Here is a 27,383-nt window from a genome sequence, read left to right as displayed (position 1 = left end):
TCTAGCAGATGCCATATGGAAGTAATAGAAGAAATACGACTCCCTTTTTATAACCAAATGAAGGTGAATGCTCTAAGGACTGTCACACATGACATATGGCAGGAGGGCTTCCTTCCACCCAGTGATTTGCTGCCATTCAGGAAGCTCATTAGCATTCTTAGGACAAGGTTGTTATTGATCCCATTATTTCTTTGCCCAGAGGTTAAACCACTCTAAGTACATCTAAGGGGGAAAAAATCCTGTGCTTCCTGCCTGCGTCCCTGCTAAGTGACTGCTTCTTTGCTTACGTATATCCCAGGTCTTGCAGTTTAACTGCTGTGCAACTGGAAAAAAAATGCTGCACTTCTTGGTGTTGATGTAACTTCACAGCTTTTATAGTTAGCATACTTCCTGACTTACCAAACTAAATTGCTTCTATGAATCAACTGTTGACTTCCCAGATAAGTAGATGTGCAGTAGGGATGCAGTCCTGTATATGTTTCTAGCAATTACAGTAATCTTTTTCATTTTTTACTTTGCTTTTTTGTGTGTACTGGTGAATACTTTGTTCTTAGGCTGAATGAATTACCTTACTAGTGGTGTCTGCCTCTTGTAGTTTCATTCCTGTTCTTAACAGAATTGTGGGTTGTAAGACCTATTTTATTTAAAATTAGGCAATTATGCTCCCATAGGATCAAGTGAGCTAACTGAAAGCTTTCTAACAGTGTTTCTGCTTTTCCCTTGACTTGGTTTATTATGCAGAGATTATCTTTACACTTGAGCATAAGGCTTCACTTAGAGAGAAATCCACACCAAATGCTGCTGTCCACTAAGCATGCCATACTCAAGTGATCATGTTTGGTTCACAGCCATGGAGCTAGCAAGTTCTGTCATCTTCTCTCTTCTCAGAAACTTATACTTGAGGAATGTATGTGAATATTTTCATGGATGAGGTGGAAACGCATGTAATTCTGCACACTTTACTTTTAGTATTGTCAACATAACCTAAGCTCAGCTCTGTTTGGGTTGATCCATATGGCTGTGAAAGCAAAACCTGTCATTCCAAAATTTATAAAGTGAAATGTGAGTCAAGACATACAGAAACCTTAGTATGTTCTGTAAGGCGTTCAACTCTGTTGGATAGTTCTCTGCTGAAAAAGCCTTTTCGAAGTTGCAAGATCAGTACTTTCAAAGCTGAACGTTGTTGTTCACTAAATAACAACATTCAAAGTGTAAAAGAAAAACAGAAGTTGAGGGACATCAAAGCCCTGTTAAGTACCTTCTCTATGTTAATGCACCAGACCTGAGGCACCATTCAAACTTCCTACGGCATGCGTGGCATCCTAATTCAGGAGTGATTTTGTGCTGGAACTGCTATCCAGGCAGTGTGTGCCTTAGCTGCCCTGTCAGTCCCTCTCCTTTCTTATGCTTCAAGCTCTCTAGGTCAGAGGCTCTTTTTATTCTGTTTGCACCTTTCTTTATTAAGCCTCTGTGCATGTCAAAGGCATTAAGAAGCACTTAGGTAATACGAATAATAACAATGCAACTACAGCTTATCACAGAGCGGTACAGATTTATCACTGTACGAATGGCTGCTGCAAGATTTATTCTAGGCTTTTTTCAAACGACAAGTTTGCTGTCAAATTCCTGCTGCTCACAGAACTTTCATAAAACTTTCACGACCAACAAATAGAAACACAGTGCAGACATATAAAAGTCAATAATTAACTGTAAAACAAAATTGGGCCTAACATCTTCCCACTGCCTTCATGTTAAGAAGGCACAGTGGCAAGAAGAGTGAGGAGTAAAAGTGGGGATGTTTCCATAGCTTCTGTTACAGTACAGCTGCATGGAAAATGTCCTTACTTATTACTTGCTCAGTCTGCAAGAAGTCCATGCAAATGCATGACTGATTCTGAATGACCATGCTTAGGAAACCAAGTAAAAGAAACTCGGTAGCTTTCCAGTGTGTATGTAATTCTTCATGAAATAACAATGCTGTATCTCCATCCACTTCCCTTTTCTTTTTTTTCTGTGCAAACATCAGTGTCTTCTTATAAGATAAAACAAGATAGAAGTGTTACTTCCTCTTTAAGAATTGTTTGTCGGAGCATAAAGAATTTATGACCACTTTTTAAAAATACTTAGATTCTTTCTGACGCTTTACAGCCCTTGAGATGAATTAGTATTGCTCCTTAAAATACAGCTTTGTAGTGAGAATAAACCATAAATATAATTGTGTATTGTAAAAAAAAAAAAGAAAAAAAAAAGACTACGATACATTTGTAAGTACAAATGGGGGAGAAAAATAAAAGGTCAGTGACAGTGCAAAGTAGGAATCCATGAGCTCATTCTAACCCAAGTCAGTAAATTCACATGTTAAAGGCCATGCTGTACTGTACAGATGTGCCAGGTTAGGTCTGAGAACGCTGGTAGAAATTTTGTGGAGCTAACAAGCCACATAGCTCTACACCTAGCTCTCATGCAGGTGTGCTTTAAGTGTTTAACACTCCTGGGAATAGCTCAAGTGCCTCTGCTCCCATTTTAAAACTCACCTGGAATAAAGGTAACTTAAAGATGCATTTGACATAACTTTAACAGAACTGAAAAGGAGTTTGAAAAACCCTTTATTTCTATAACAAGAGTTGTTAGTGTTTTTTGGGGGTGTGTTTGTGTGTGTGTGTGAGAAACTTCTCTTATCCTTTGTTCTTTCTTACTGTCTTAAAGGTAATAAAAAATTTTTAAATGGTTCTTCTGAAAATGTCCTAAAAGTGAGATAAATAGGAAATTACACCTGAATTTGCAATGTAACATGGATAAAAATTTAAGCTATTAAAAATCAATTTTGTAACAGGCAAGTACTTCATCTTTCTGGCTGAAAAGATTTCTAGACTGTGCCCAGATCTGCACCACTTAATCAGAACCATCAAGAGACTGCTTAGACGGAGACAGCAGCATAGTCAGGAAGTTTCTGAGCTAAGACTGAAAAAGTAAAGGCTAAAGAACTTGGCAAGTGATGGTGACCAAAGCAAAAAGCAATAGGCTACAGATGTCTGCAGGGTATAAGCAATGAGGCTGGATAAACATTTGATGTAAGGCACTGAGATGTTTTAAGTGTTGGCTGAAGAGCTGCTAGAAGTTCTTTATAATAGTGTATGGTTGAATAGAGGGTAATATCCAAAAGGAAGTAAAAGGATTATGTAAGTCTTTAAAAATTAGATTCAACAGGAGAGGATGAAATATGCTATTGGACACAGTGTAATATTGGCAAGGAATTTGTACTAAGATGTACTCTTCCATTCGTACAGTGTAATGAAATGTGGAGTTCAATTTAGATCCCTGTATGTCAGTTTGAGTCCCCAGGTGTAGGATTTTTGTCAGTTGGGATATTTATCTACCTGGTTCTAGTTTCTATAATCTTGTCTTTCAGAAATGTGGGCATTCATGCAAAACCAGGAGAGGTGTATTAACACTTCAGACTAAATTCTCCCCTTCTGTTTCTCTTATTAATGTCTCATGTTTCACAAAAAAAAACTGATATTTTTTTTTTTCCTGCTAAATTGTTTCTCTTTAACTCTTAAATAATACATAGCCTATGAAGCTATCCAAATTTAGGTTAAGTTCTTAGTATGTCTTTCTGTGTTTACTACATATAATCATAAAACATAGGACTTGAGAAGACTTATTAGCCAGTTGTTTCATGCTGTCCTTCCTTTTTTACCTTTTCATTTTCTGTCAATTCTTTCAAATCGATGGTGATGTAACAGGATTTTCACTCGACAATCTGGGAACTACTGAAAAGAAGAAGGGTTAAAAACATAGGTATTTATGACCCTTAGCTGGTGAGCAGGCTGAAGGCTGAATTCCCAGCTGTTCCTGTCATCAAGCTTTGGGACAGAAAGAGACAATGAAACTTTTTGGTCAAAGACTTTTTTCTTTCTGGCAATAAAGGTGGAGCACAAATATAAAAAGCTTTGCTGGGCATCAGCTCACCCAAGACAAGAAACAAAGGTGGATAGATGGGTAGGTATGTGGTTTTACACAGACTGAGTACTAAGAGAAGCTCAGGCATCTTCTAGGCTCCATGAGGGGAATGGGGAAATAAACAAGAAACCTATTTCTGAACGGACGGTAATGTTAATGTTATCAAGTCTTCATTCGTTAGTTCCTTACTTGTTCTCCACAATATACAGCTGAACATTAGTACAAATATTATTGTGCTTGTCTAAAAGCCATAGTGTTACCAGGAAAAAAGAAGATAACCTGGGGAACAGAAAAACACCAAAGTATCTCTGGTACCAGTGTTTTAGACGTAGCATGTGATATCCACTTTTTCAAGCTACCTAAATTGCAACTTGTTTTTCCTTAGTCTGAGATCTGAGTTTTTGTGTGGCCACATAACAAGTTTATTTTGTAATTGCAGTTACAGTGTAGTGATCACCCTTAAATGCTGGAAAAAATATAAAATTTTAACTGCTTTAAGTTTTTGTATGCTCTGGAAAAATAGGTAAATACCACCCACTGTAGAGCTGTGATCATCTGTGTAAAGATTCAGACAAAATTTCAAGTTCTCGTTTGTTTAAACTTCTGCTGAAGAGGAAGCACAAGCTTTTGGGCTTATGGGACATCTCAGTCTGAGTATATCCAGGCTCAGGCACTGAGGTTGAGAATACTGATGCTGAAGAAATAAATTAGAGTTTTTTCAGAGGGACATAGTCACGGACTGTTAGGGCTTGACGTACACAACAGTGACACTGTATTTTAACTTTCCTTTCCTGAAGAAATCATGCATTTTTAATGTTCCCATTTACCTTTGTCAATCCATCAGTCTAATGACTTTTGAAACTGCTGGCCAGTTTCAATCCGATGTGACAGATGGGGACAGCTCTCGAAGATGGTAGAATTCCTCCTGGCTGCTGGGGAATCAGGGCGCTATAAGACATGGACGCAGATCCGTGCCTGTGCTACAGCAGAGCTTTCTGAGAGAGCTCTGTGTTTATTCCTTTGCTTTGACCTGCCCCTGGCTGATCAGCAATCTGTGCCCTGGGGCTCCCCACGGCACGTGCTGTCCCTTTTTCATCTAGATGGAGGGGCTTTGGAGACCTGAACGGAGATAAGTCCTAGGTAGCAGCATGGGAGAGAACGCAGGCTACTGCGTGGTAGGAATAGGTTTGGGGGCTAATATCTGTAATAAGACAAGGTTTTTGGAACAAATTGACTGTTTTGTGTGCAGGCTGTGGGTGAAAAGGTGGGCCTGAAATCTAACTTGGGTCTCTAAAAACATTGTCATTTTGGATGGGGTCATACAGCCACTGATAATCGCATGCAAACATGGTACATGTAGTTGCATGGCTGCTGCTGCGTGGTATGTATTCTAGTGAGGCCACTGGGGTCTCTCCTGCGGAGAGATTAAGTCTGGAAATTCTTAGTGTTGAACCTTCTGGGTACATTCAGCGGCTACACGGAGACACACAGTGGCCACACAAGCCACTGGTCTTTGAGCCAAACATTGACTGCTGTGCCCAGTGGTGAAAGCTGGAAGGAAGCATTAAATAAGACACCAAGATACTGATAATGAATATAGTATTAGGAGCTTGGGTAATACCTCTGTAAAATACAAGCACCCTTGGATTGAATAGCCTTGATGTTCTAACTTCTTTGACAAAATACCATGCATCTTACCAAACCGGGTACAAAGTGTCTTGTCTGAAGAGGAGATGCAAAGGTAGGAATGCCTTGTATCTGAGTGGTTGAGGCCTGACACTTGCAGGTACCAAGAGAAGTGTCTACATGAATCAGTAAACCGCTTGTATAACTTTGCTGCTGATGGGATGTGGTGTAGACAAACATGACTAAGCAGTCACAGCAAAGTGGCCAAGAGGTGAACTGGAATAGGATCTGACCCTAAGAGCTCCCTCATAGGATCTGTCACCCTAGAGATGGTCTGTGCTCAGAATTGAGGCAGCTGAGTGGTGTGCATACCTTTGCAGTACAGGTACTTGAATGCTTGCACTGTGGCTGACAGTCCTCAGTTTCCAGCTGTACTTGTTCATCAACAATTGCCAATTTACAAGAATTTAACTGGATTAGTATGAGGAGATTTTAAAAGCATTTTAGAGTTACTTTGTTCTTAATTTGATTTGTTATACTGAGAGTTTACCTTTTTAATATATGTCATTTCACAAGCAGATGATGCGTTAGACAAAAATGCAAGAACCAACAAGCTTTCCACTGAATTCTGTCTGACCAAAATCCAGGAAAAATATCCTGTGCAGTAGTAGGGTATGTATTAGTTCTACTTCAGTTGCCTAGGTGTTTTGACCTCTGATTAGAAGAAACACAGGGCTCTTTTTCTATTAACTGCAGGAAAATTAGATAATTGAGCTGTTTAGTGCTAGTCACCTCTTTCATCAAGGTACAGTTTAATAGCTAATAATGCAGAATTCCATACAGAATCCTGAAAACAGAATGCTAATAGTATTTATTAAATAATATCGGCACCAAGTATTTAAAACCTTCAATTTACCTTGCCGTAGTTAGCTTATTCTCATTAGCTGTTATCTCATCCTCCAAGAAGTTGACTAAAGAACTTAGAAGTATTTAAGTCTCTTGATTGTACAAATGATATATCTAGATGAAAGAGCCTAATTGCTTGAAAATGTATAATGGACCATCATCAAGATCATTATTTATGTGACAAAAAAAGCCTCCAAAGGAAGACCCAGTAACATTAAAACAGTGTGTTCTGATAGAAGACTTTGGAAAATGTCTCAAATGATTTGTATCAAAAGTGGCTACTTGTACGTTTTTAGTATATTTTATTGGACATCAAATTCAGATCCCTGTATCAAGATTGCATGTCACCACAGTTACAGTATTTGTGTGCACAAATTGAAGGTGTCTCCCCTGAATTTTTTGACAATCAGGTCTGCTGTGTATCATATTGGACATTGTAAAAGCAAGATGCACATAATCAGGCTTCAGCGTAAGTTATTAACACTTGGAAGAGAAGCAGAGTTGCCAAGTTATTTAATTTATTGAGAAGGTTTGCACTGACTTCTTTAACTAATATTTACAGGAGGTCTGTTAAGATCCTCAGATGAATGGATGGGGCAAACAGTCCAAGCTAATGCCATTGGTGGGAGCTCTGCCTGTCCTGCACATTAAAGATTTGGACTCTGAGGTATTCCTGTTAGCTAACTGCTGTAGGTAGAAGCTAGCTGTCAGTAAACCATAATGATTTTTAAGTAGCTGACACCAGGGACTTAAACTCTTCCTCAAAGAATTTTGCACACATTTTCTGTTTTAAATTGTACCATGTACTTTGTAAACAGGCATCTTGCTGGCGTATGGTACTTTTCGACTGTTAATTTTTTAAAGGACTTGGCAGACTTTTCATAATCTGTTTTTAATTGAAAAAGTATTTTTTCTGTAAGTTACTATATCTTAAGTTTTTTTTTTCCCTATTTTAATTTTGTTGTACAAAGTAGCAGGCACAGTTGTCCTCAGCTCACCTAGAATCTGATGCCTTATAAACTTGAACATAGTTAATGTCAGCAGCTTAGCTTTTCCATCCCTGTTCCAACAGTCTTCATCTTTGCTGGATTGTGTCCTCCTGGACACCTTGCTTCTGCCAAACTGTAGAGCAGTGTCCTCTCCATGCTTACATGGTTTAGGGTCTGTTCATAATTTATGGACTCTGCCTGACAAATGCTTTGCTGAAAAGGCGGGAGATTTTTTTGGTTTTCTTCCCTTGCCCTGTCTGTAGCATCAACTCTGTTAAGAGAATGCACAGGGAAAATGTAAGCGGTCTTCTCCTTTTGTCTGAAGGATATCAAAATATACCCAGTATACCCAAAGCAATTATTCTTTCTCCTGCATAGATTAAATGTTTATGGTAATGGGTGTCAAGATGATCGTCTTGAAAATCCAGGAAGAATAGATACTGAATTTTAATGATGTTCTGAAATACATAATTTATAATGAGGGAAACATTTTTCCTCAGAAGCAAAATAGTCTGTCTAATAAAATAATGATTCCCAGCCATTTGGGAGGGACCCTTATTGACACTGCCTTCTGTTTCTCCTTGCCATGCTGCCTCCAAACACCCCAGATTCTTGCCTCTGCCTTCCTATCCCCTGGTCGCTCTATCACTGGGGCTCACTCTCAGTCCCTTATCACACTCCTGCAACATTTCTTATGGATCCCTTCAGCTCTCCCCATCTCTCCCTTCCCTAGGCAGCGTCTCTCCTTCTCCCTTTTCTGCCATAAACCCCAGCAGTGCCAGAAGAAGCCCAAAGCTGGTACTGAGGCACAGGTGGTTAGCCTGGGCTCTGCTATGTGCCATGCTGCCACACCAAGCCATGTCTCACCTCTAATGCTGGACACCTTGCCACTGCTTCAAAGCTTAGGGGCTGGTATGCAAAATACAAGGGAGAAACCTCAAAGTCCACATGGGAAGTTTCAAATAGTGATCGTTGAACTGCTAAAAAAAAGCACAGTGCTCTAAAAATCAATATTTTTGAATGTATCATAAATGCAAACTTCAGGCGTGTTGCATTCCTCACTTCTCTATTTCTTCCCCCACTCTCTCTTTTTTTTTTTTTAAGCAAGTGAATTTGCAATGTGGATATGAACTTTAGAAAAGGTTGGATGTTGCAGAAAGGAAGGATGGAGGGAGGCAGGTGGTGTGCTTGTACGTACCCAGGCAGCTTCAGTTGCAGAGCTTTCCTCAGAGCTGGGACCAGCTCAGGAAAGGCAAAACAATGGCACTAGAAGTGTACAGTAAAAGCACATCACATCAGTTACAGCTCATTAAAGCCCTATATTAAGACCTCCAGTCAGAAGTCAAAGTGGCTTTAGTTCTGTTTCTTCTCTCTCTTGCAGGGCTTAACCTATAAAGGAAACATGGTACAGAAAGTTAAAGCTGCTTCTGTGTAAGACTGCTTAACTCCTGTGCTTTCAGACTATACTTACGAAATCTTTTTAGCTTCACAGAAAATCCTTGCCTTTTATAGGGAGTCAGTATCACATAAGAAGCGAAGTAATTCCTAATGTAATATGAAACAGTAAAGCAAGTGTTCTAGAAATGACACTTTTTTTTCCTGGGAAAATGAGGAGAAGATAGACATTCTTGGAAAATTATGAAGCTGACCTTTCTTCTTTTTCTTACCAACATGAAAGCATGTACTAATTTGAAGTTTAGCCTCACAATGCTGCAGCATTAAGATACTATGTCTATTTCCCTGCCAATTTAGTTAAAATTGATTACACGTAAAATTAACAGTGTTATGAACTGTTTTGCTTTTCAGGTGTCTAAGTCCTCTAACAGTTTTTGAGGAGGAAAATAGTCATAAATACATTGGTATGACTACAGAAACACACAATAGTTCCTTCTCTGTAAAACAGAGTTAGTGTTCCCAACTTGTTTCTTTGATCAACCAAGATGTTTGGGTCTGAAAAATTTGTTGATGCTGAAGAAATTACTGCTGTTTACCAAAGACAAGTTGACACTTCTGGTATCTGTGACAGGCTATAAAGTGAAATCATACAAGGAGGTGTATGAAGAAGAATGGTTTCCTGACTATGGAGATGGGAAGCAAGTTTGGCAATAGGAGTTTTGTTCTTGGCTTTACTGCTGATTTACTTGAGCAAAAGCTTTTGACAACCCATGTCATCTGTCTGTGTCTCTTTGTCCTGTCTGTAAGAGGAGACAAATGAAATAAAACTGTTTCTTTTGTAAACATAGTTGACATTTCTGAATGAAAAGTGATAAAAAGAGCTAAATATTATGGTTGTCAAGAAAGGAGACCATCTCATCTATATGCAAGAGCGGGGATTTTCATGCATTTTCATTGTGTGAATATTTCAATTCAAGAATCATTCTCTTGGTTCCTGCTGCTCCATTTGTGATCCTAGAGCCCATTTTCTCTTAAATTCAAAATTCTATGAGATCCCACTGGCAGTTACAGCAGCTTACATTTGCTGAGCTGATTAATCACCTGAGATTCTGACTTTATTTGCAACATACATGATTTCTTAATTTCTTATATTCCTTTCATTATGCTATAAACATGTCAGATGCAAGGACTGGGAGAACTCTAAACTGTCAGGGCAAATTTCATCTATTCATTGGATTGTAACATGGCCTTTTTCTGAGCTAGTTTTGGACTGTTGGAGAACAAAAGGGTCTCTCATCATATACTGAATTCTCACATTTGATTTCTGGTGAAAGGAATTTCCTAAACCTAATATGTGAGCTAGGAAAAGTTTAAAAGAAAGTACTCCATTGTAGCTGTGTACCTAATAGTGATTACACAGCCAGCACTTTATTTTCCTCACAGGTGGAAGTATAACAAATATACTAAATAATTATTTATAAACATGTGAAGATTTTATCAAACAGTTTCTAAAATACATTCTTCGTTACTAGCATATTCATGTAACATCTCATAGCCAGAGGGACATTTCATAAAGCAATCATAAAACAAATATTACCAGCTTACCTTCAGTGTATAGAACAGCATTTAGAAATAAAATTTCAGGCTTTTCCTAGCCCCTGCTTCTCTTTCAGTGTCTCTAATCGAAACTCACAGTAATAGTCCCCGCCATCTGCTACTATATATCTTCCATGAGTTTTAACATTTTGTTTCTAGAACCTGAAAAATGCATAAAATGTCAAGTCACCAAGAAAATAATCATAGGCATGACAACTCAAATGTTATCTCAGCTTGTCTGTACAGAAGATGGTTCACAGTAGGTTTTCACACGCCCTCTTTGCAGATAGAGCAGGTGAGCAGCTACACCCTTGGTATTAGCAGGTACATTTTCAAACAGCATCACTAGATTTTAGCAAAACACCTGTTGGTTTTAATGAGAATAAGGTGGCCAAAAAAACAACAGGCTCTCTTTTGAAGTTCATTCTGTAGCAGGTGAACTCCAGATCTCTGTTACTCTCATTTTTGTTTTATTTGTGATGAAAAGAGATCAGTCAGGAGTGGAGTGAGGGATGTCTTAGTGACCACTGCCCTAAGGAAAATGCAGCCACCAGGCAGCTGTGGATGTGAGAAGGTGGTAATTACACCAGTAACACTAACTCCTAGTGAAGAAGTAAATCCTAAATTACGTTATCACAGAAACACAGTGGGCTTTTTGCTACCCTTCTCTCACCTGCCATTTGCAAACCCAAAACCACAGCTCTCCTGTCAGCTGGGTGGCTGCAGCACACCTGGAAGTGCAGCAGCAAGCTCTTCCAAGCTTGAGCATTTCTAGCTTCTCTGCTTTCTTTCCTTTCTGTTTTTCCATCACTGGGAAGCTGTGAAGATGTTAGAAAGGTAGAGGATAAGACCATCAGCTCAAAAACAAATCACAGTTCCTTACAGTTCAGAGGTCAACGCTCAGGGGCAGTAAACACACCATAAAGAATTTAATTTAAATGTTTTGGAGCCAGAGACTACACACAGTAGTCCTCCAGTTTGCTGGGAAGGGGGCAGATAGCTTTGAGATTTTTTACATTTGATATTACACATTTAGAAATAAAGTCGTGTTACCATAAAGTTGTGTTACCAATCTGATCTGTTCATTTGGGACTTCGACTTTATCCTGTGTAACTAAATTTTTACCACAGTGAATGTAATTTTTTCCCTAAACTTCTTCAAAGTCACATGGCACAGGAAAATCCAGAGGTCTGCCTCCCTGCTGGGTTTCTGAGGAACCTACTTCCCTGGTACACAGACGCCTTCAGAGTGATATTTTTGACGTGCTTCTAAACGTATGTTTCATTCCTCTGTTGGGGTCTGTTGAACCTAATTCCGAGGAGCAGAGCTTTACAGCTCATTCATGTCATATCACTGTCAAGCTGTACTCAGAGTCTCTTTTCATTCAAAGTTACATACTGTTAATCTAAGAAGTGTATAGCCATAGCATTTATCTCCTATGTTTTTAACTGTGCCTCTCGCTAAAAAGATAAATTTTTCACTGAATCAGTTCCCAGCAGCTCAAGGATGGTTTTAGTAATATCCTCTGCAGATTTGCTACCTTTCATTAGGATAAGGAGCCTCCTCAGTGATCCTAGCTCAGTTCGGCTGTGCAAAAGTCCTCGTTACGCTGGTGCAAGATTTCTCTCAATATTCTACTTCAGAAGGCTCAAGCGTCTTTTCAATGATCTCTTTTCTGTGCTTCATTTTACTCATCCCTTTTTAAAGGTCGTGGATTGCAGGACAGTTTTCAGGCTTTCATTTCCAATGGAAGAGGATGATCTTTGCCTTACTGCTACTGCTCTGTGAAGCCTCTTCTCAGTGTTGCTGGAGCTATGTGCTGAAGAGGACGGTGGGAGAGGCAAGATGGTAGGAAGGCAACACCTGACCCGAGCAGACCTTTGGGCATGGGAGGCAGAGACATGATGGCTCATTTGTAGGTTTAGCTTTGTGATTGGTGTAGTTTTAATGCCTAATGCTCTGGTGTGCCGAAATGGAAAATGAGGCAAGTGCTAATGATGACTCAGAAGTGAAAGCGCTTGTATTTTGTCAGCCAAGTCAGCAAAATTCATCTTTGCAGCCCTCCAGGACGGGGACAAAAGGACTGTCTCTCCTATTGCTGCTGACCAGTTCCCTCAAGCACCAGCCTCCCAGAGCCAGGCGGAGCCACAGGCTGCTGAGCTGCTGCAGTGTCAGTCCATGGCCTCACCCCACATTTCCCCCAGGGCTCCTCTTGTCCCAGCAGCAGTGGAGGGGCCAGGGACAAGACGCCATGGAGGTGAGGGGCTGTTGTGACAGTGATGAATGGGATAGTAAAGTGAGATTGGTTGTTGTGTTCCCCTTCTGGTAGCGCTGTGGTCTGTCACGGGGGCCAGGTGAAATGCTCAGCGCTGGAAGGGGAGCGCAGAGCAGGGTAGAGGTACCCGCTGTGGTGCGCAGCCGCCTCTCGCTGGGCATGGGGAGCTCTCTGCACCTGCTGCCTTCGGCCTCTGGAGGTTGGTGTGCAGGGCAGCCCCCTGCAACTGTCAGCCTTTGCTGGGCTTTGTCAACGCAGTGCAGGTAGGTACAATAGCTTAAGGAGGCAGGGTTGACTGAGTTTGTAGGTAGAGATCGTACTTTTATTAGAACTGAGGTATGTGAACCCTGGAGAGCTTGTGTGCCCAGAAGCTTGTCTGATAAGGTATCATACAAGATAGCACTGTGGTCTGTGAAACAGGGCCATATTTTAAGAAACTTAACTGTGGTATGCCTATTTCCAAAGCTGGACTTGACTTCTATGCTAATATTTTATTGTCTTCAGCTTTTTGGTTTAAAAAAAAAAATAAATTGTAAGCTGCGAATACAATGCAAATGGCCATAAGGGTCACATATCTCAAGGCAGCAAATTGTCATTGAATTCAAAGAGCAGGATGCCTACTTCACCTTTAAACTTCTGAAAAATTCTGGTGATTTTAATATTTTTTTTGTGATTTTAAATACTCACCCCTATCACAACACACTTCGAGTTACTTCCAACAAGGGTATTGTTTTTAAGTAGTGTTTTAAAACAACTATGGTATAGTGTATGTTGACTTTGAAAACTCCTTGATGACTTTGGACGTACAAATTTTCCTTTCTTTCCAAGGTGTTGCTGCTTAGCAGTCGGCATGAGTGCCTGGGCACGTCCGTGTGCTGTGGCTGGCCCTGCAGCTCAGCTGTGCTGTGTGCAATCTCACAAATCTCAAGGAGCCCAATGTGCTCAGAAAGTAGCTACTGTCACCTCGAGCTCGAAGCGGGCTGTTTGGAGGAATGTGTGGTCTGGGCCTCATGTTAGAGGACGCTTTTTGGTTTTAAGTTTTGTTCTTGCTTTGCAGAGGGGTTTGGCTTTTTGTATTTTTTGTATTGGAGAGGTAGGTTTTCTCCACTACCCCTGAGAAATGGAAATAGTAAACAGCAACAGCGGAGTAGGAGTTTAGGAGATAACTCCTCAAAGTAATCAGTAAGTCTTGGGAGTGACAGATGAAGGGGAGCATACTGAAATCAAAGAGTGAAGCTGTATCCGATGAGTAATAGATTTCCCCCTTCTTTCTTCATGCTGCTTTTTTGTTTGTACTAATGTAGTGTGAGTACATTTATGCTGACAGCCAGGATGATAACTGTCTGAGAAATGAGTCACAGTTTGGGGGTAGGATTAAGTTTTTTGATGTGGAATAGGTTTCATTTAACTTCTTTCTTTCTGTCCTTCTTTGTGTTTTTCTTTCATTGACAGTAATTTCAAAACATGAATAAAATGCTGTGTATGTGCTCGACCTGATCTAGAGAAAAGTAATTCTAATAAATGCTATTCACCCTAGTAAACAGAGCAGCAGTCTGGGACACAAGATCTGAGTTTTGATCCTGGCTGTGTTCCACATTTATTGAGTAAAGAGACAGGTATTTTCACTAGCATGTGCCTTTGTCTCCCTATCTAATGACCCAGGGAGCAAGACTTTTAGTACCTGGTCACCTTTATAAGAAAAATAATGCAGTTTGCATCCTGTCTTTAATCTTTAAATGGTAATTAAAATATCACTTCTTTGTCATACAAAGAGTGCTGCTTTTATAGAGAGAAAACAACTGGAAACATACATGCTTTTAAAAGTATTTATGTTGTTACATTAAATTTCTGTGCCAGATGTAGTTTGCTACAGTTATATGTTGTTTTTTTCAGGCCCTGCTTAACACTCAGAATCTTTTGAGAGCTCAGATTACAAATTTTACTTTCAACCTGGGATTTTCAGGGAAATTCTATCACACAGGTAAGAATGAAAAACTAAAACAACTTTCACTTGAATGGTGTTTTTTTTTGTAGTACTGAGGGACATAGGAATGATAGGGACTAACAGTCTGAGTAGAGGGAGTAATTTCCTTCATTTTAGTATAACTGAAAAAACAAAATGTTCTTTCTACCAGGTTGCTGTGGGACATAATTTGTGTGATTTATCAAATCAATTTTTTTCTCCTAAATTTATTATTCTGGATTAACCTTTTGTTTGAGCTAAGTCTCTGTGGAAATAATTGTGTAGGTATAGTCTATAAATACCTCTTTGCAGCTACATTTCTCTCTTAAAAAATGATTGCATTCATTCTTTGTGTAGTAGTCCAGTAAGGACAGCAATGACATGGAAGTAGGAGAGCCAAGCTGAAGTTTCTAAGCCTGAGAAGACTAAGCCCTTCAGAAAAGTGTCCTGTCAGGCTATTAAGCTTCCTGAGTAAGAGGAACTTTCCCTTCTCCTCCTGCACAGCAAGACATGCAGAAATGCCGGAGTCACAGGGCCAGGAGGAAAACTTGCAAAAGGCAGTCCATGTCTGGAATGACAGTTTTCTTTATGGTTTATATGTGTTACACGTATGTCATTGGTTAACACTGAATCAGTACTTATGGTGTCATAAAAACATCTCATATTGTTTCTTCATGCTTTCATACAAAGTGTGGGACATGAAATTTCAGCTTAGATGCTTACTGCAGAACCCGTCCCAGGAAATGGGGAGAGGGAAGCATGTAGAGTAGTGAAATGAATTTTTCTCTGCAACCATTTCCTGAGAGAATTTAGGAAGTAAATTTAGGAAGTAGTACCTGGAGAATTTAGGTAGTAATTTTAGGTGGCTGGAGCATCTTAGGATGAAGAATCTGAAATTTTTAGTAAGGTGTGTCACCTGCAGTAGATGCCTGTGGGGAACAGATTGAATTCATCCTCCCCTTTTATTAAAATTCAGTTCCTCTTGACCTTTTTTGAGTGGTAAATTCCACCGATCAAATGAAATTTCCTGTTGACTTTACTGAGTGACCTTCTGAACTACCACAGTTTGTCCGTTTGGATAGTTTAACCTCTACTGTAGAGATACCATAGCAATATATATTATTTGTTAAAATAATGTTATACTTAAGCCACTGCAGCAATATGAAGAAATAAAAGATAAGGTATTAAATAGGATGTGATATAGAAGAAGCAAAGAAAAAGGTATGCATGCAAAACAGGACAACATGAGAGCTTGGAAGAGAGAGACATAAGACAATACAAGATAATGTCATAGTTGAGGGGTAGTAATATCAAAGAGACAAAGTGACAAGTTGGCTGAGGCTAGGAAACAAGAAAAAAGGCTCTATTCAAAGCTGAAGAAACACGGAACTTGACTGTGCTTGATTGCTGTGCATGTTACATAGCAGAGGGATGTGTATAACTCTTTCTGTGTTTGTTTGTGCTCCTTGGTCAGTATTACTTGCCACATGACGAAAGAGGCAGGGAAAGAAGTCAGTTATTTACAACCGATTAGTCCCTCACAGGTTTCTTTTGGGTACAGCAGAAATCAGCTAGACTCGCTAAATGTTTGACCCCTGCCATCCAGGTGTCACCTGCACAATTAAGAGAGACCAGAGATGCTTTAAATTTTTCACATTCAGTGCATCACTTTCTCCATCCAGTCCCATCCTTTCCTCCTTTCTCTTGCCTAGAATGGCCCAGCAAAAAGGTCCTGGCTGCCAAGCCTATCACCTGCCCGTCCCTCAGCAGGCAAAGGTACTTTCCAGCCCGCTTCTTTTGCCTCAGTTGACAGTGCTTTGGAGGGAACATCCACATGGGTTGCCTATTTTTGGTTGATCGGGATTTGGCAAAGGTATTACATGTTTGTAGTACAAATTGACCCAGTTACCAGCTGTAAACTGAATGAGTTGAGCCTCGCACTGTTACAGCCCATCTCCTGCTGTGGCTTTCTTCCTTTCCTGAAGAAAAGTTTCTTCTCCCTGACCTGGCTGTTTTATAACCTTTACCCACTTTCTTTGGTAGCATGTGAACAGCACATAGGGCCACATGGAGTCCTAAAATCTAATCTAATCCTAAAATCTAATGATACTGATACATCATTACATACTTCTGCACATGTTTTTCCTTCATTGCTTTAGGTCCCTCTGAGGTAAAGGGAAATACACAGCAGTGAAGGAATGCTGGACAAGGTTTGTTGAAGGAAAGAAGAGAAAGCAGTAGGTTTAGAGGGTTAATGAGAGTAAAGCCTTACTGATGGAGAAAACACAGGGGCTGAAAAGACTGAATAAAAGAGAATGGCTATTGCAAAATGCTAAGAGAGAAAAAGGATTTGTAAAGTTGTGTTGACTATTTTGGAAGGAGTAGGAACAAGCAGCAAATATACACACCATGAAGATTTGTTAAGCAATAGGTTGTCACAGTTTAGCTCATGCAATCTTTATAAGGCATCCTGTTAGGGGTTTGTTTCAATATAGCTGCCTTTGACAGGACTAGCCTATCAGTAAAAGTGCACTGGGACTCAGATTAATACCTGAGGTGGAGGAGCAGATGTCCTGATCCACCAGCTCATTAGGCCTTGGTACTTCCCAGCCCCGAGGTGCTGTCAGGGATACAGGCTAAATCTCTGGTAACTCGCACAGAGCTGATGCCCAGGGATGAGAGCTGAAGGTGATGGTCATAGCTGTCAGGTTACCAGAACAGTCTCTGCAGTGCTCTTGGCCCAGGCCAGCTCCCACCCCATGCAGTGCCTGGGTGCACCCTGGCAGGGAGTGTGGGCAAGGAGCAACTCCCAGCAGGGAGCTGGGAGGCAGCTGCTTCTCTCACAGGCTAGGATTTATGAGCATCCAAGTGGCCAGCTGGCTCAGGGTCAGACCCTGTCACTGTCGTATTTCCTGCTGTAGCATCAGAGGTCTAGGGGAACGACACAGCTACACACTGCTTCCTGAGCAGTTCCTATTAATCAGCACACCAGTTAGAAATTGCTGCAGGGTCTGTGCCACGGCACCACATCATTAGGAATAGGCAGGGAGAGCACCTGAAAAGACAGATCTGAGGGCTGAGAATAACGTGGTGGGCTCCAGCCACACTTTATCTTCAGAGATGCAGATTTCTGGGAACTCCTAAACAGGTTGTAACTGGAATGCAGGGGAAGAGAAAGCAGTTGTGTTTTGCATAATGTTCTGAAAAGGCTGCTAGAAAAATTAGTTCCACATACCGCAGGTAACAAAAGAAATTTGATTGGGGAGTGAATTTCATTTGGATACAGAATACCAAAAAAGAGTTGTCAATATTTTCATTTATCCTCAGTACTAAACAGTCCTGTACACAATTTCCCTGCTTCTGTCCTTTAATTGCTGATGTTATTGATACAGCGTGTGAATGTGAGAACAGTGTTGTGCCATACATTCAAGATGCCATGAAAATGGGACTCTCAGTATTTTACCTGACTATGGTTGTTTCAGGAGAGGGAATATATACTTGGAAACATTTAAAATTCTTAGTAATTTCAACATTCAAACTTTATTTTGCCAATTTCCTTCTTTTCCAAATATTTGTAAGAATATTATAGAAGTAGAAACTATACTTCAAGAGTTATTTTATTTTATTTTTATTTTTTGCAGGCACTGAAGAGGAAGATGAAGGTGATGACCTGTTGTTGAGGTCTGTGGATGAGTTTTGGTGGTTTCCTCATATGTGGAGTCACATGCAGCCTCATCTTTTCCACAATGAATCATCACTGGTAGAGCAGATGATCCTCAACAAAAAATTTGCCTTAGTAAGTAATATTTTTACATTTTATATTGAACTTGAGTGTTCAGAAACTACTTTTTGTATTCTGTAAGAAAATCAGTGCTTGTAGAATTTACTTTAATCCCAATGAATGGAAAAAATAAATTTTTGATAAAGTGATTTTCACAGTCACTTTGTGGTATAAATTTCTCTACAGTTTGTAGAGAAATGTGGTATAAGTTTCTCTACAGTTTGAATTTCCTTCTCAATTACAAGTTTGAGTTTGTATTTATTTTTAAAAAAATTAAATGGAAAAAATCTTTTAGAGTGAAGAATGACTATGTTCCAGTCTTGGAAAGGTGCATTAGAAAAGAAAAATCTTCTAGTGCAGAATTCTTCTAAATAAAATTTTGTCCAAATAACTTTTTGTTTGGGTTAGGGAAAAAAAATCCTAATTAGGATAAATACTCTTTTCAAAACACATCAAATGACTGTGAAAACACTGCATGTTAGAATTAGTGAAGGGTGCCGCTTTTTCAAAGATGCTTTTCTGTGGCAATATCTAATAACATCCCATATATTCCCTTTAGATCAACTTTATCAAAACTTGTTTTGAAAGCCATTGCCATTACTAAATATTTATTTACAGCAAAGTTCTGGAAAAAAACTTCAGTGAGAACAGAAGAAAAAATAAAAACAGATCCTTAGGCCTACTGATACTAAAAAAAGCATTCTTATCTCTTCTCAGCAATTAATTGCATACAGTAAAACCAAACCATAACATTCATACATAATATAGAATATTACTTGTCCAGATAAATTGATGTTGCTAAATTTAAATTATATTTGATTATAAAGATACCTTATTACTTAAGCTTATTTGAAAAGAGTGGTTTCAACATTTAAGAGTATTCTGGGGACTAAATTATTTCTGCCATGTACAAGACAACTAGATAAAATGGTAGAAGAGGAAGCAAATACCAGAAAAAGGCAGTTACATAAAGCACACTGAAGTGAGGTATTATTTGGGGGATCAAAATTATAGATAAAGTAAAATGAAGGGAAATTACCAAAATTGGTAACCCTGGAATGACAGTTTTTGGAAAAGCTCCTGAATGCTGTGTAGGCTCTGTGTGCTGGCAAGGAGTAATATGGCCACTGTGGTTCCTTCTTCCCCAGTGCTCTATAAATACTCCATTTTCCTCCCTGGTCCCATCGTTGTCGAAGAAGGTGACTCTCTTAGAAGTTAGTGTAACTGCATTGGGGATGTAAGAGAAGAGGAAGGTCTATGCTGCCTCAGAAGCATAATAGTCCCAGATCTGGACTTCAAGTGAAGTAGCTCTCCCACAGATCTTGCACCGTTTGACTAAGGGAGCTCCAGAGGCATGAGGTTGTGCTAAGTAATCCTTCCACCAGAACAGCCGATTGATAGAGCACTTCACCAGGGCTAACCTGAGGGAGTTGTAAACAGCTGTGTTCACCTACAGGGCACACACATAATAAAATAGCTCAGGGAAACATTGTTCTCGTCCTTTTGGAGAATACACATTTTAGAAAAATAATTCACACTGAACCTTCTTGTTTTTATAACTTTTTATCAGTTTTTATCCAATTTCAATAATCCAATACTGTCTTTTCTGTTAGGTAACGATAAAGATCACTTTTACAGTGACTTGTATTTTTGATTAATCCAAAAAATACATGCTCAGACAGCTCTGACTACACCAGATGCAGTTTCCCCCATTAATTGTGCCCCTCGTAAGTACAAATTGGCTTTTGTTGTGTATAGGTGTACTACTACCAGGTGTTCTGAAGCTGTAAAGTTGCTATGTAGAGAATGACTAGCTATTTAAGGATTTTATTTGGAAGATAAGGAACTCAGAAGTAGTCCTATGAAATAAACTGATAATACATGAGTGTTCTCAATAGAGAAGAGATAAATGAGGAGGCATATCATGTAATTTATCAAAAAAAAAAAAAAAGAAAAAAAAGAAAACAGAACCTCTTGGTTCACCCTCATGTCTAACTATGGGGAGCAATAAGGAAACTTTCTCTGTACTGGAGTAGCCTCCTGTTCCTGCCATGACATGTTGCAGAGTGTCTTTAATCACCCATGATGATTCCTGGTCACTCTCAGCTGTGGTTCTCAACTACAATACCCACTGCTGCAGTCCACTTTTACCATAATTGTGCTCCAAGGATAGATTAAGGGTTAGGTTACGTTGAGATTTAAAGACAGTGAAAACTGAGGTTTGTTTTAGATCTGTAAAATGTAGTGTGTTAGTCAGCAGTTAGTCAACTGTGTTGAAAATACAAAAAGAAAATACAATGATTTATAGAGATACCTGTTAAATTGAGATGAGGGCCCCTCCAGTTCTGCTGTTCGCAGTTATGAAGCTTACAGTCTGAAGAATATGCTTTCTTGAAATCAATTAAAAATTAAATGTCACAATCCGAATCTCAGAAACTTTTTTCTGCCTTTACAGCTATTGGGAGCGAGGAAGTGGAGAGGAGGCTTAATGGACTATTTGAAAGTTTGGTTTCTATCATGCTGCATTTGGCTGGGTGACACAAGCTTTTCTGTATACAGAATTTTACAGTAATGTTCAGCCAGCTAAAAACAGAGCCTGAGACTCTAGTGCCTCTGAAGTCCCTGAGTAATACAAAAGCTACTACGGAGCTGCTGGCAGAAGTTAAAGTCTCAACACGCTTAATGACCTTACTCTGTCTGTTCTGAGCTACCCAGGTGCACTGAGAGCATCAACTACCCCATTATGCCCTGACTACTGCACTTCTAGAGAAGCGGGACAGAGTAGTTAAAATCTGGAAACAGCCTAGTATGTTTTCAAATGCTTTAGCACCGGAGCTGTGTAAACAACTCACAGATGTCTGGAAGACAAAAGCAGAGCGTGGTACAAAGCATGTGCTCCAGATCTGCCGCTATAAATCCTCCTCAGCAGTTCTCAATGGTCTTTTAGGCTGGCAAACTTTAATGGAAGTTTTACTATTTGAGTGTTGTGTTTTGCATAGATAATAGGATTTGAGGGCTAATAGCAATGGGAGGCTATTGAAGTGGTTGAACGTAAGGACATAAAGAAGTGTTACATCAAAATACCTCCAAAACCACAGCTCGTTTGCAGAAAAGGTTCTATGCTTCCAACAGCCTAATTTTACTTCCCTCTGTTTATAACACAGTGGTTGCTTTTTAGCTGGCAGGCAATGACTTTGCTCCTTGAAAGAAGAGACAGCTTTGAAGTACCACTACAAAAACCAGCATGCTGACTGATGGTCATGTGTCAGTGAGTGAAGGAGGAACGTATAGACCAAGAATATCAAGCAATTAAAACTTGTATTTGAAAACTTTTTAAGAAATGTGCATTCTTTTTTCCTACCAAAGATTTTACCAAGTCTAAACTATAAGTAAACTATAGTTGTACTGAGTACAGGCCAGCTCGATTTTACTGTTTGCTTTAGAGAAAGTATTTCAGTGAAAGTTAGAATCATGAAAATTTGAACACCCTGTGTGTTTTCTTAACCTTCCTTTTTCTCTGTGAATCCATGTACTGTTTAAAGACCCTCTGGAAATGAAATGAGTTCTTGTAGTTCTGGTGTGATGCAAAAGGACTTAAGACATCCCCTGTGATTAGTCTACAGGATTAGTATGTTATTAAGTATGTTATCAGTATGTGTAAGGTATGTTATTAGAATAATTCATATTCAGCTGCTTTAGGTAACTTCAACAATTCCTATTTTCCTCACTACTTTCAGTACTCTTAATACTTACAGATACATTAAACTTTTTTTAATGTCTGAAGCTACATTGTAGTACCATGCTAATCATTGTTTCATTTGCTTAAAGCGTTTAGATTAATAACAAAGATAAGCATTCTGCTTATTTGAAAGAGTCTGGTAATGATAATACATGAGGTATCAGCAAACTGAATGTGTACAATGCATGTGAAATGCTCAACTTGGGAATTAGTGACTGAAATGTAATGGAGGCACTAATACATTGAAGATGATAGGCTCATAATTAGAATGAAAGATTTTGATTACCTATTTATTACTGCATATTGTAAAACCTGTGGAAAAAAAAAAAAAAAACTTAAAAATCAGACATTTGTTTAGAGCTGAATGAGGAAGATTAAATGGGACATTAGAGAATGCAATTTCTTGTGTTCTATAAAGATTATTCTTTCTGATGTTTATGCATGCTTGAGTGAAGTAGACGAGATTAAGATAAAAGGAAGAGGAATTGAAATATTGATGATGGAATTAAATAGTGTAAAGCTGTGTAATGGGTTGTGTAGCTGTTCTTCATCTCCCCAAGCGCTGAAAGCAATAGGACAGATCTTGATTATTCCTACTTTGGCACATTATGCATACAGCACCCCAGCTGCAGAGCCACAGACTGTGTGCTCCGTGGGTGTAGTGTGATCGGGTGCCTGGATCTTATCGAGGAGGAATGAGGCAAAAGCTACACCAACCTTGGGGCGATGAAATCTTATGTCCTATTATGTGTTCCTAGTGTGCCATGAATTGCCCCAGAGAAATGGTAATTATACCAGTATTTTAAATATTAAAAAATCAGTATTCTCCAATGAGATTAGACGTTACGTGCCTTTACACACACCAGTACGCTAGGTTCAAAGTAACCCTTAAATTAGGAAAAATTCCCTTTCTTCCCTTGAAGGCTTCATATCTTTTAAGTCTTCTTTCTCATGTTCTTCTAGAGCAGAAGCAAACGCTGCTTTTTGTGAGTTTGCTTTGTTCTGAGCTTTTAATAAAGTTGTAATGTCTTACCTATAACCGATACATCTCATATTGAGTCCTCAATGTTTAACCTTAGCACAGATGGCAGACATTATGAATGCATATGTTTGTCTTCATTTGTGCATGAACAACATATACCCACATATGGGTACAAAAACATGCAATTTTAACCCTATATGCACTTAATGATACTTGTGACACCCGGCGGATTTACCCCTGTGGTAAGGAAGAGGTAGCCGCTAAGTTTAGGTTGAAGAGCTTCTCATTTAAGGAATAAGAGATCTGTGATGAAAAATACAGCAAAATTCAAGAGATTCACTGTTCTGGAAAGCAAAGCACACACCAATTTTACATCATTAAACTAGTGGAAGTAGGGGAAAAAATCTCTTACAGCACTTGGGAAGGAAGGAGTGGGTAGCTATCCAGATTTTGGTGTCAAACACCCAAACACAGTGCTGCTGCTTTCTGTAATGTTTCTGGAAACACAGTGGGTGCAATAGGTGTGATTTAAAAAATATGGTGGCTTTTGTGTAAATTACTTGGGTATTTAAATTATTGTATCTGGTCAAAGCAATAGCAGTTTGTAAAGCGTGTTACATTCCTTATATATATTTATTGCTGTAACGCGGGCTTCCATATAATAATCTGCTTACACATCACTTCTGAGTAAGTGAAGAAAATCTGAGTATGAGAGCCTTATTGTCAAAGGGCAGAATGGATGTCCTTACACTGAGGGACCTAAACCTATAGATGGAGACAACTGTCTGATGCTATTGTTCTTGTGCTAGTTCTCAGTTCTCAGAGGAAGTTACCTTTTAGATTTTTATTTCTTGAGACCCAGATGGCTCAGAAACCTAGCAAGCACTTAACCTTCTTATCAGAAATGTGAATGACTCGTTCCGAATACCAGTATTCCCATTTGCTTAGGCATACCTCCCAGGGGTCATCCTTGTGGGTTTATGTACCAAACCTTTGTGACCATGTGGTGGTGCAAACAAATAAGGCTGTGCAAATTCTATACTTCAGGCAGCACAGGAACTTTTCAAATGTAGGCAGATGAAGAATGTCTCTTCTTGCGTTCTCTTCCTCACTATATTGTGTGGAATTTGTTCAACAATCCTCACAGTGTGTTATTAGCACTTCCTACAGAATTCACTTTCTGCTCAGGCTTTTCCTTCTGGTTGAAAGCCTTCTTTCATTTCTACCTGATCTCCTTTTACGTTAAATCCCTTGTATAAAAATTGGGAAAATTCCCATGTTTTTCAGCACACCAGTTTTTAAAGAGTCTACCCTGTTTTCCTCATCTTTGTTGTCCTGTCCATCCAGTACATTTGGTCCCACACAGTAGTCCAGTCCTCCTCTAGAAAAGATGAAGAAGGATTATTTTACAAATGTCATGAACCCATTTTTCTTGAATAGAAGACTTAGAGTTTTTCAAATTCCTTAATAACTGGTTTTTGTAATGGAAGGAAAGCAGGTATCAACCGTACCTTATCTTGGCTAACAAAGTGTGATTTTAAAATGTGGTGAAGATAATACAAATATAAACAATATAAAAAGCTCTTAAACCTAATGCAACAATTGTACAAAAGGCAGTTTTCCTAAATCATTCCACCACAACAACATCCTATGGACAGTGTGTTGTACTAACCAGATACTACAGAAATATCTGCTATATACTGTCTTTTGAAAAAGTAACCTGAAAGAAAACAGATAGTGTCAGAACTCATTGGAAACCAGAAACAAAACAGTAGAATCTGAATTTCTAGATAAAGTAATACTGGCAAGATGAGTATGTAAACAAGATAAATGATAGAAATCTGTGAAAATGAAAGATGTGCTACAAAAGGCGATAATCTGGAACATCTGCCTGTTATCCTCAGGATTTTGCAAGTGGATAATTTTTCTTCTTTTTTAAAATGATACAAAAATAGTTAAGATTTGTTTTTGAATGTGGTTTATGCTTCTGTTGGATTAGAAGGGAAATCTGATGATCCTCTGTGAAATTCAACTAAGTAATTGTGTAGGGAAATGTAGTGGATATCACTTTTTCTTTCTTAATTTTAAATGCCAAATGCTAGCTATTTTGTTGCATATGTGCCAGTAGTTTTCTCTGTGAATTCTTAGTTTGTGAGCACATTCCTTTTAAGAACTTGAAAGAATGCAGCAGTGAATAACGTATTGATTAAAGAAGTCAACATAAAATATATTTGTATCACTTTTTCCTACATACTAATAAAAATATTTTTAAAAGGCTTATGTATTAAAATCCTGTGTTTTATCTTCACCATTCTGCCTTCCATCTCCCTTTTATACCTCATATTTTAATGTCACCGTTATATGTATTTCAGACTTGTTCTCGATCTCTCACAATTGAAGAATTTGCAAAATGCCCAAACATGAAGTTTATTAAATTTTTGAAAGTAGTTGTTCTGTTTTGTTTTAGGAACATGGTATTCCAACTGACATGGGCTATGCAGTGGCTCCACACCACTCTGGAGTCTACCCAGTGCATGTTCAACTTTATGATGCCTGGAAAAAGGTCTGGAATATCAGAGTTACCAGCACAGAAGAATACCCCCATCTGAAGCCTGCAAGGTATAGAAGAGGCTTCATCCACAAAAATATCATGGTGAGTTGTATTTATGCTGTTCATGTTACAACCAGTCTATCATTTTATGAACTATTTATTTTTAAGTCAAAAAAGCATGTTATTCTGAAAGTTCACTTTGTGAGAAGCACATATTGCTGTGCATAAGTAGCAAGATATATTTGACAGTATCTTATTAATTAAGTAAGATCAGTCTGTTGCTGATGTTACTGCTGAGGAAGGTGGCCTCCAGGAACCTTGCTGTTAACAGTTAACAGGCTGTTAACTGTTCTGTTCCTACTGTTAAATACTGGTTCAGAGAGCTCAAGGAAAAAGTCTACTTTGCATCTTTTAACAGAATATTATGAGTTGGATTTTTAGCAGGTTTTAAATTTGCATAGTACCATTAACTGCAGAAGAGCTTTGCCAGTTTATGCCATCTGAAAATCTGTATCTTTATGCATAAATATTTTATCCTCCATATGAACTATGCACAGTTGCCCTCATTTTCCTTCTTGATGTATAGAAACGTGAACTGTACTTTGCACTGTGATTTAACCCCTCACCTAGGCTCTGGGCCCTGGTGATCTGTCTGGATGCAAGGCTAACATGTAGAAGGGTGAGGGAAGGAAGACTTCCCCTCAGGCTATGAAACTGCGCAGTTGGCGCAGCTACAAATCAAATCACACACATTTTCTGTATTACATAATTCACAGTTTAACTCACTGACAGCAGTATTTGCCAAAAGTGTTGTACACTGCTGACGTGAAAGGCATTACACTAATACCATCCGGTCACCAGGACTTAAGCTATTTCTGAATCAAGTGATGTCATTATTATCTGAGAAGTTCTTCAAAAGAACTTGAAAAAATACCTGATGGCATGTTGTTGAGTTACCTTCTTCTGCAGTATTTAGGAAAGTGGTGAATGGGAAAGATACTACAGTGTGTACTGTGTTACGTATCTGGATGCACCAACAGTTTTGGAGGGTCGCGTGCCTCAGCACAAGACTGCCGCTGAGCTTATAACATAATTCTGGTATTGTCCTCTAGTTCCCATGGATACCACTTTTCTAAGCAGAATAATAATATGGCAAAATTTTAATGTTTTGATCAATATTTGGATGAAGCAAGATGAAATGATCTCCAGACATCCAGGAAAAAAAAACTGACACTAGACAGATTTGATCCTGACACTATACAGATTTGATCTAAAGTTTGTTCTCCTCAAAGCATTAGGGGCATGTAAAATAATGGGTTTTGGTTGTGCTCAGGGGCATAGAGCATTTGAGTAAGATCGATTGACTATGAGAATCTCCAGAAATCTCTTTCATAACTTTTTGTAAAAACATACAATTTGAATACACATAATGAGATTTAATATAAGCTTTGAAAGAAAGGACAGTGGGGCCAAACATTGATTTACTAAGAGCAATCGTATAAAACCACCTGTTCTAGGAGTCTCAAGCTTTCAGTTCTCCAGGGCAAGCACATAAATATTTTACATCTGCAGACTTATAGTGATGAATACATGCAGTAATAAAATTGTTGTATAAGA

The 27,383-nt window shown here is 38.9% G+C and overlaps 1 protein-coding gene across 5 annotated transcripts in view; it reads left to right on the top strand.

The window, feature by feature from the left end:
• LOC118166146 (bifunctional heparan sulfate N-deacetylase/N-sulfotransferase 3) overlaps nt 1-27,383 on the top strand; it is a 76,151-nt gene that overhangs the window by 18,819 nt on the left and 29,949 nt on the right. For all 5 annotated transcript variants that reach the window (XM_035324795.1, XM_035324800.1, XM_035324799.1 and 2 more), the window contains exons 3-5: nt 14,644-14,731; nt 18,355-18,509; nt 25,683-25,868. In XM_035324795.1, coding sequence (XP_035180686.1) covers nt 14,644-14,731; nt 18,355-18,509; nt 25,683-25,868 — 429 coding nt within the window. The remainder of the gene's footprint in view (nt 1-14,643; nt 14,732-18,354; nt 18,510-25,682; nt 25,869-27,383) is intronic.

Source organism: Oxyura jamaicensis, chromosome 4, assembly GCF_011077185.1.
Source record: "Oxyura jamaicensis isolate SHBP4307 breed ruddy duck chromosome 4, BPBGC_Ojam_1.0, whole genome shotgun sequence".
NCBI lineage: Eukaryota > Metazoa > Chordata > Aves > Anseriformes > Anatidae > Oxyura > Oxyura jamaicensis.
Note: the sequence above shows the minus strand (reverse complement) of the source record. Positions and strands in the feature narration are given on the sequence as shown.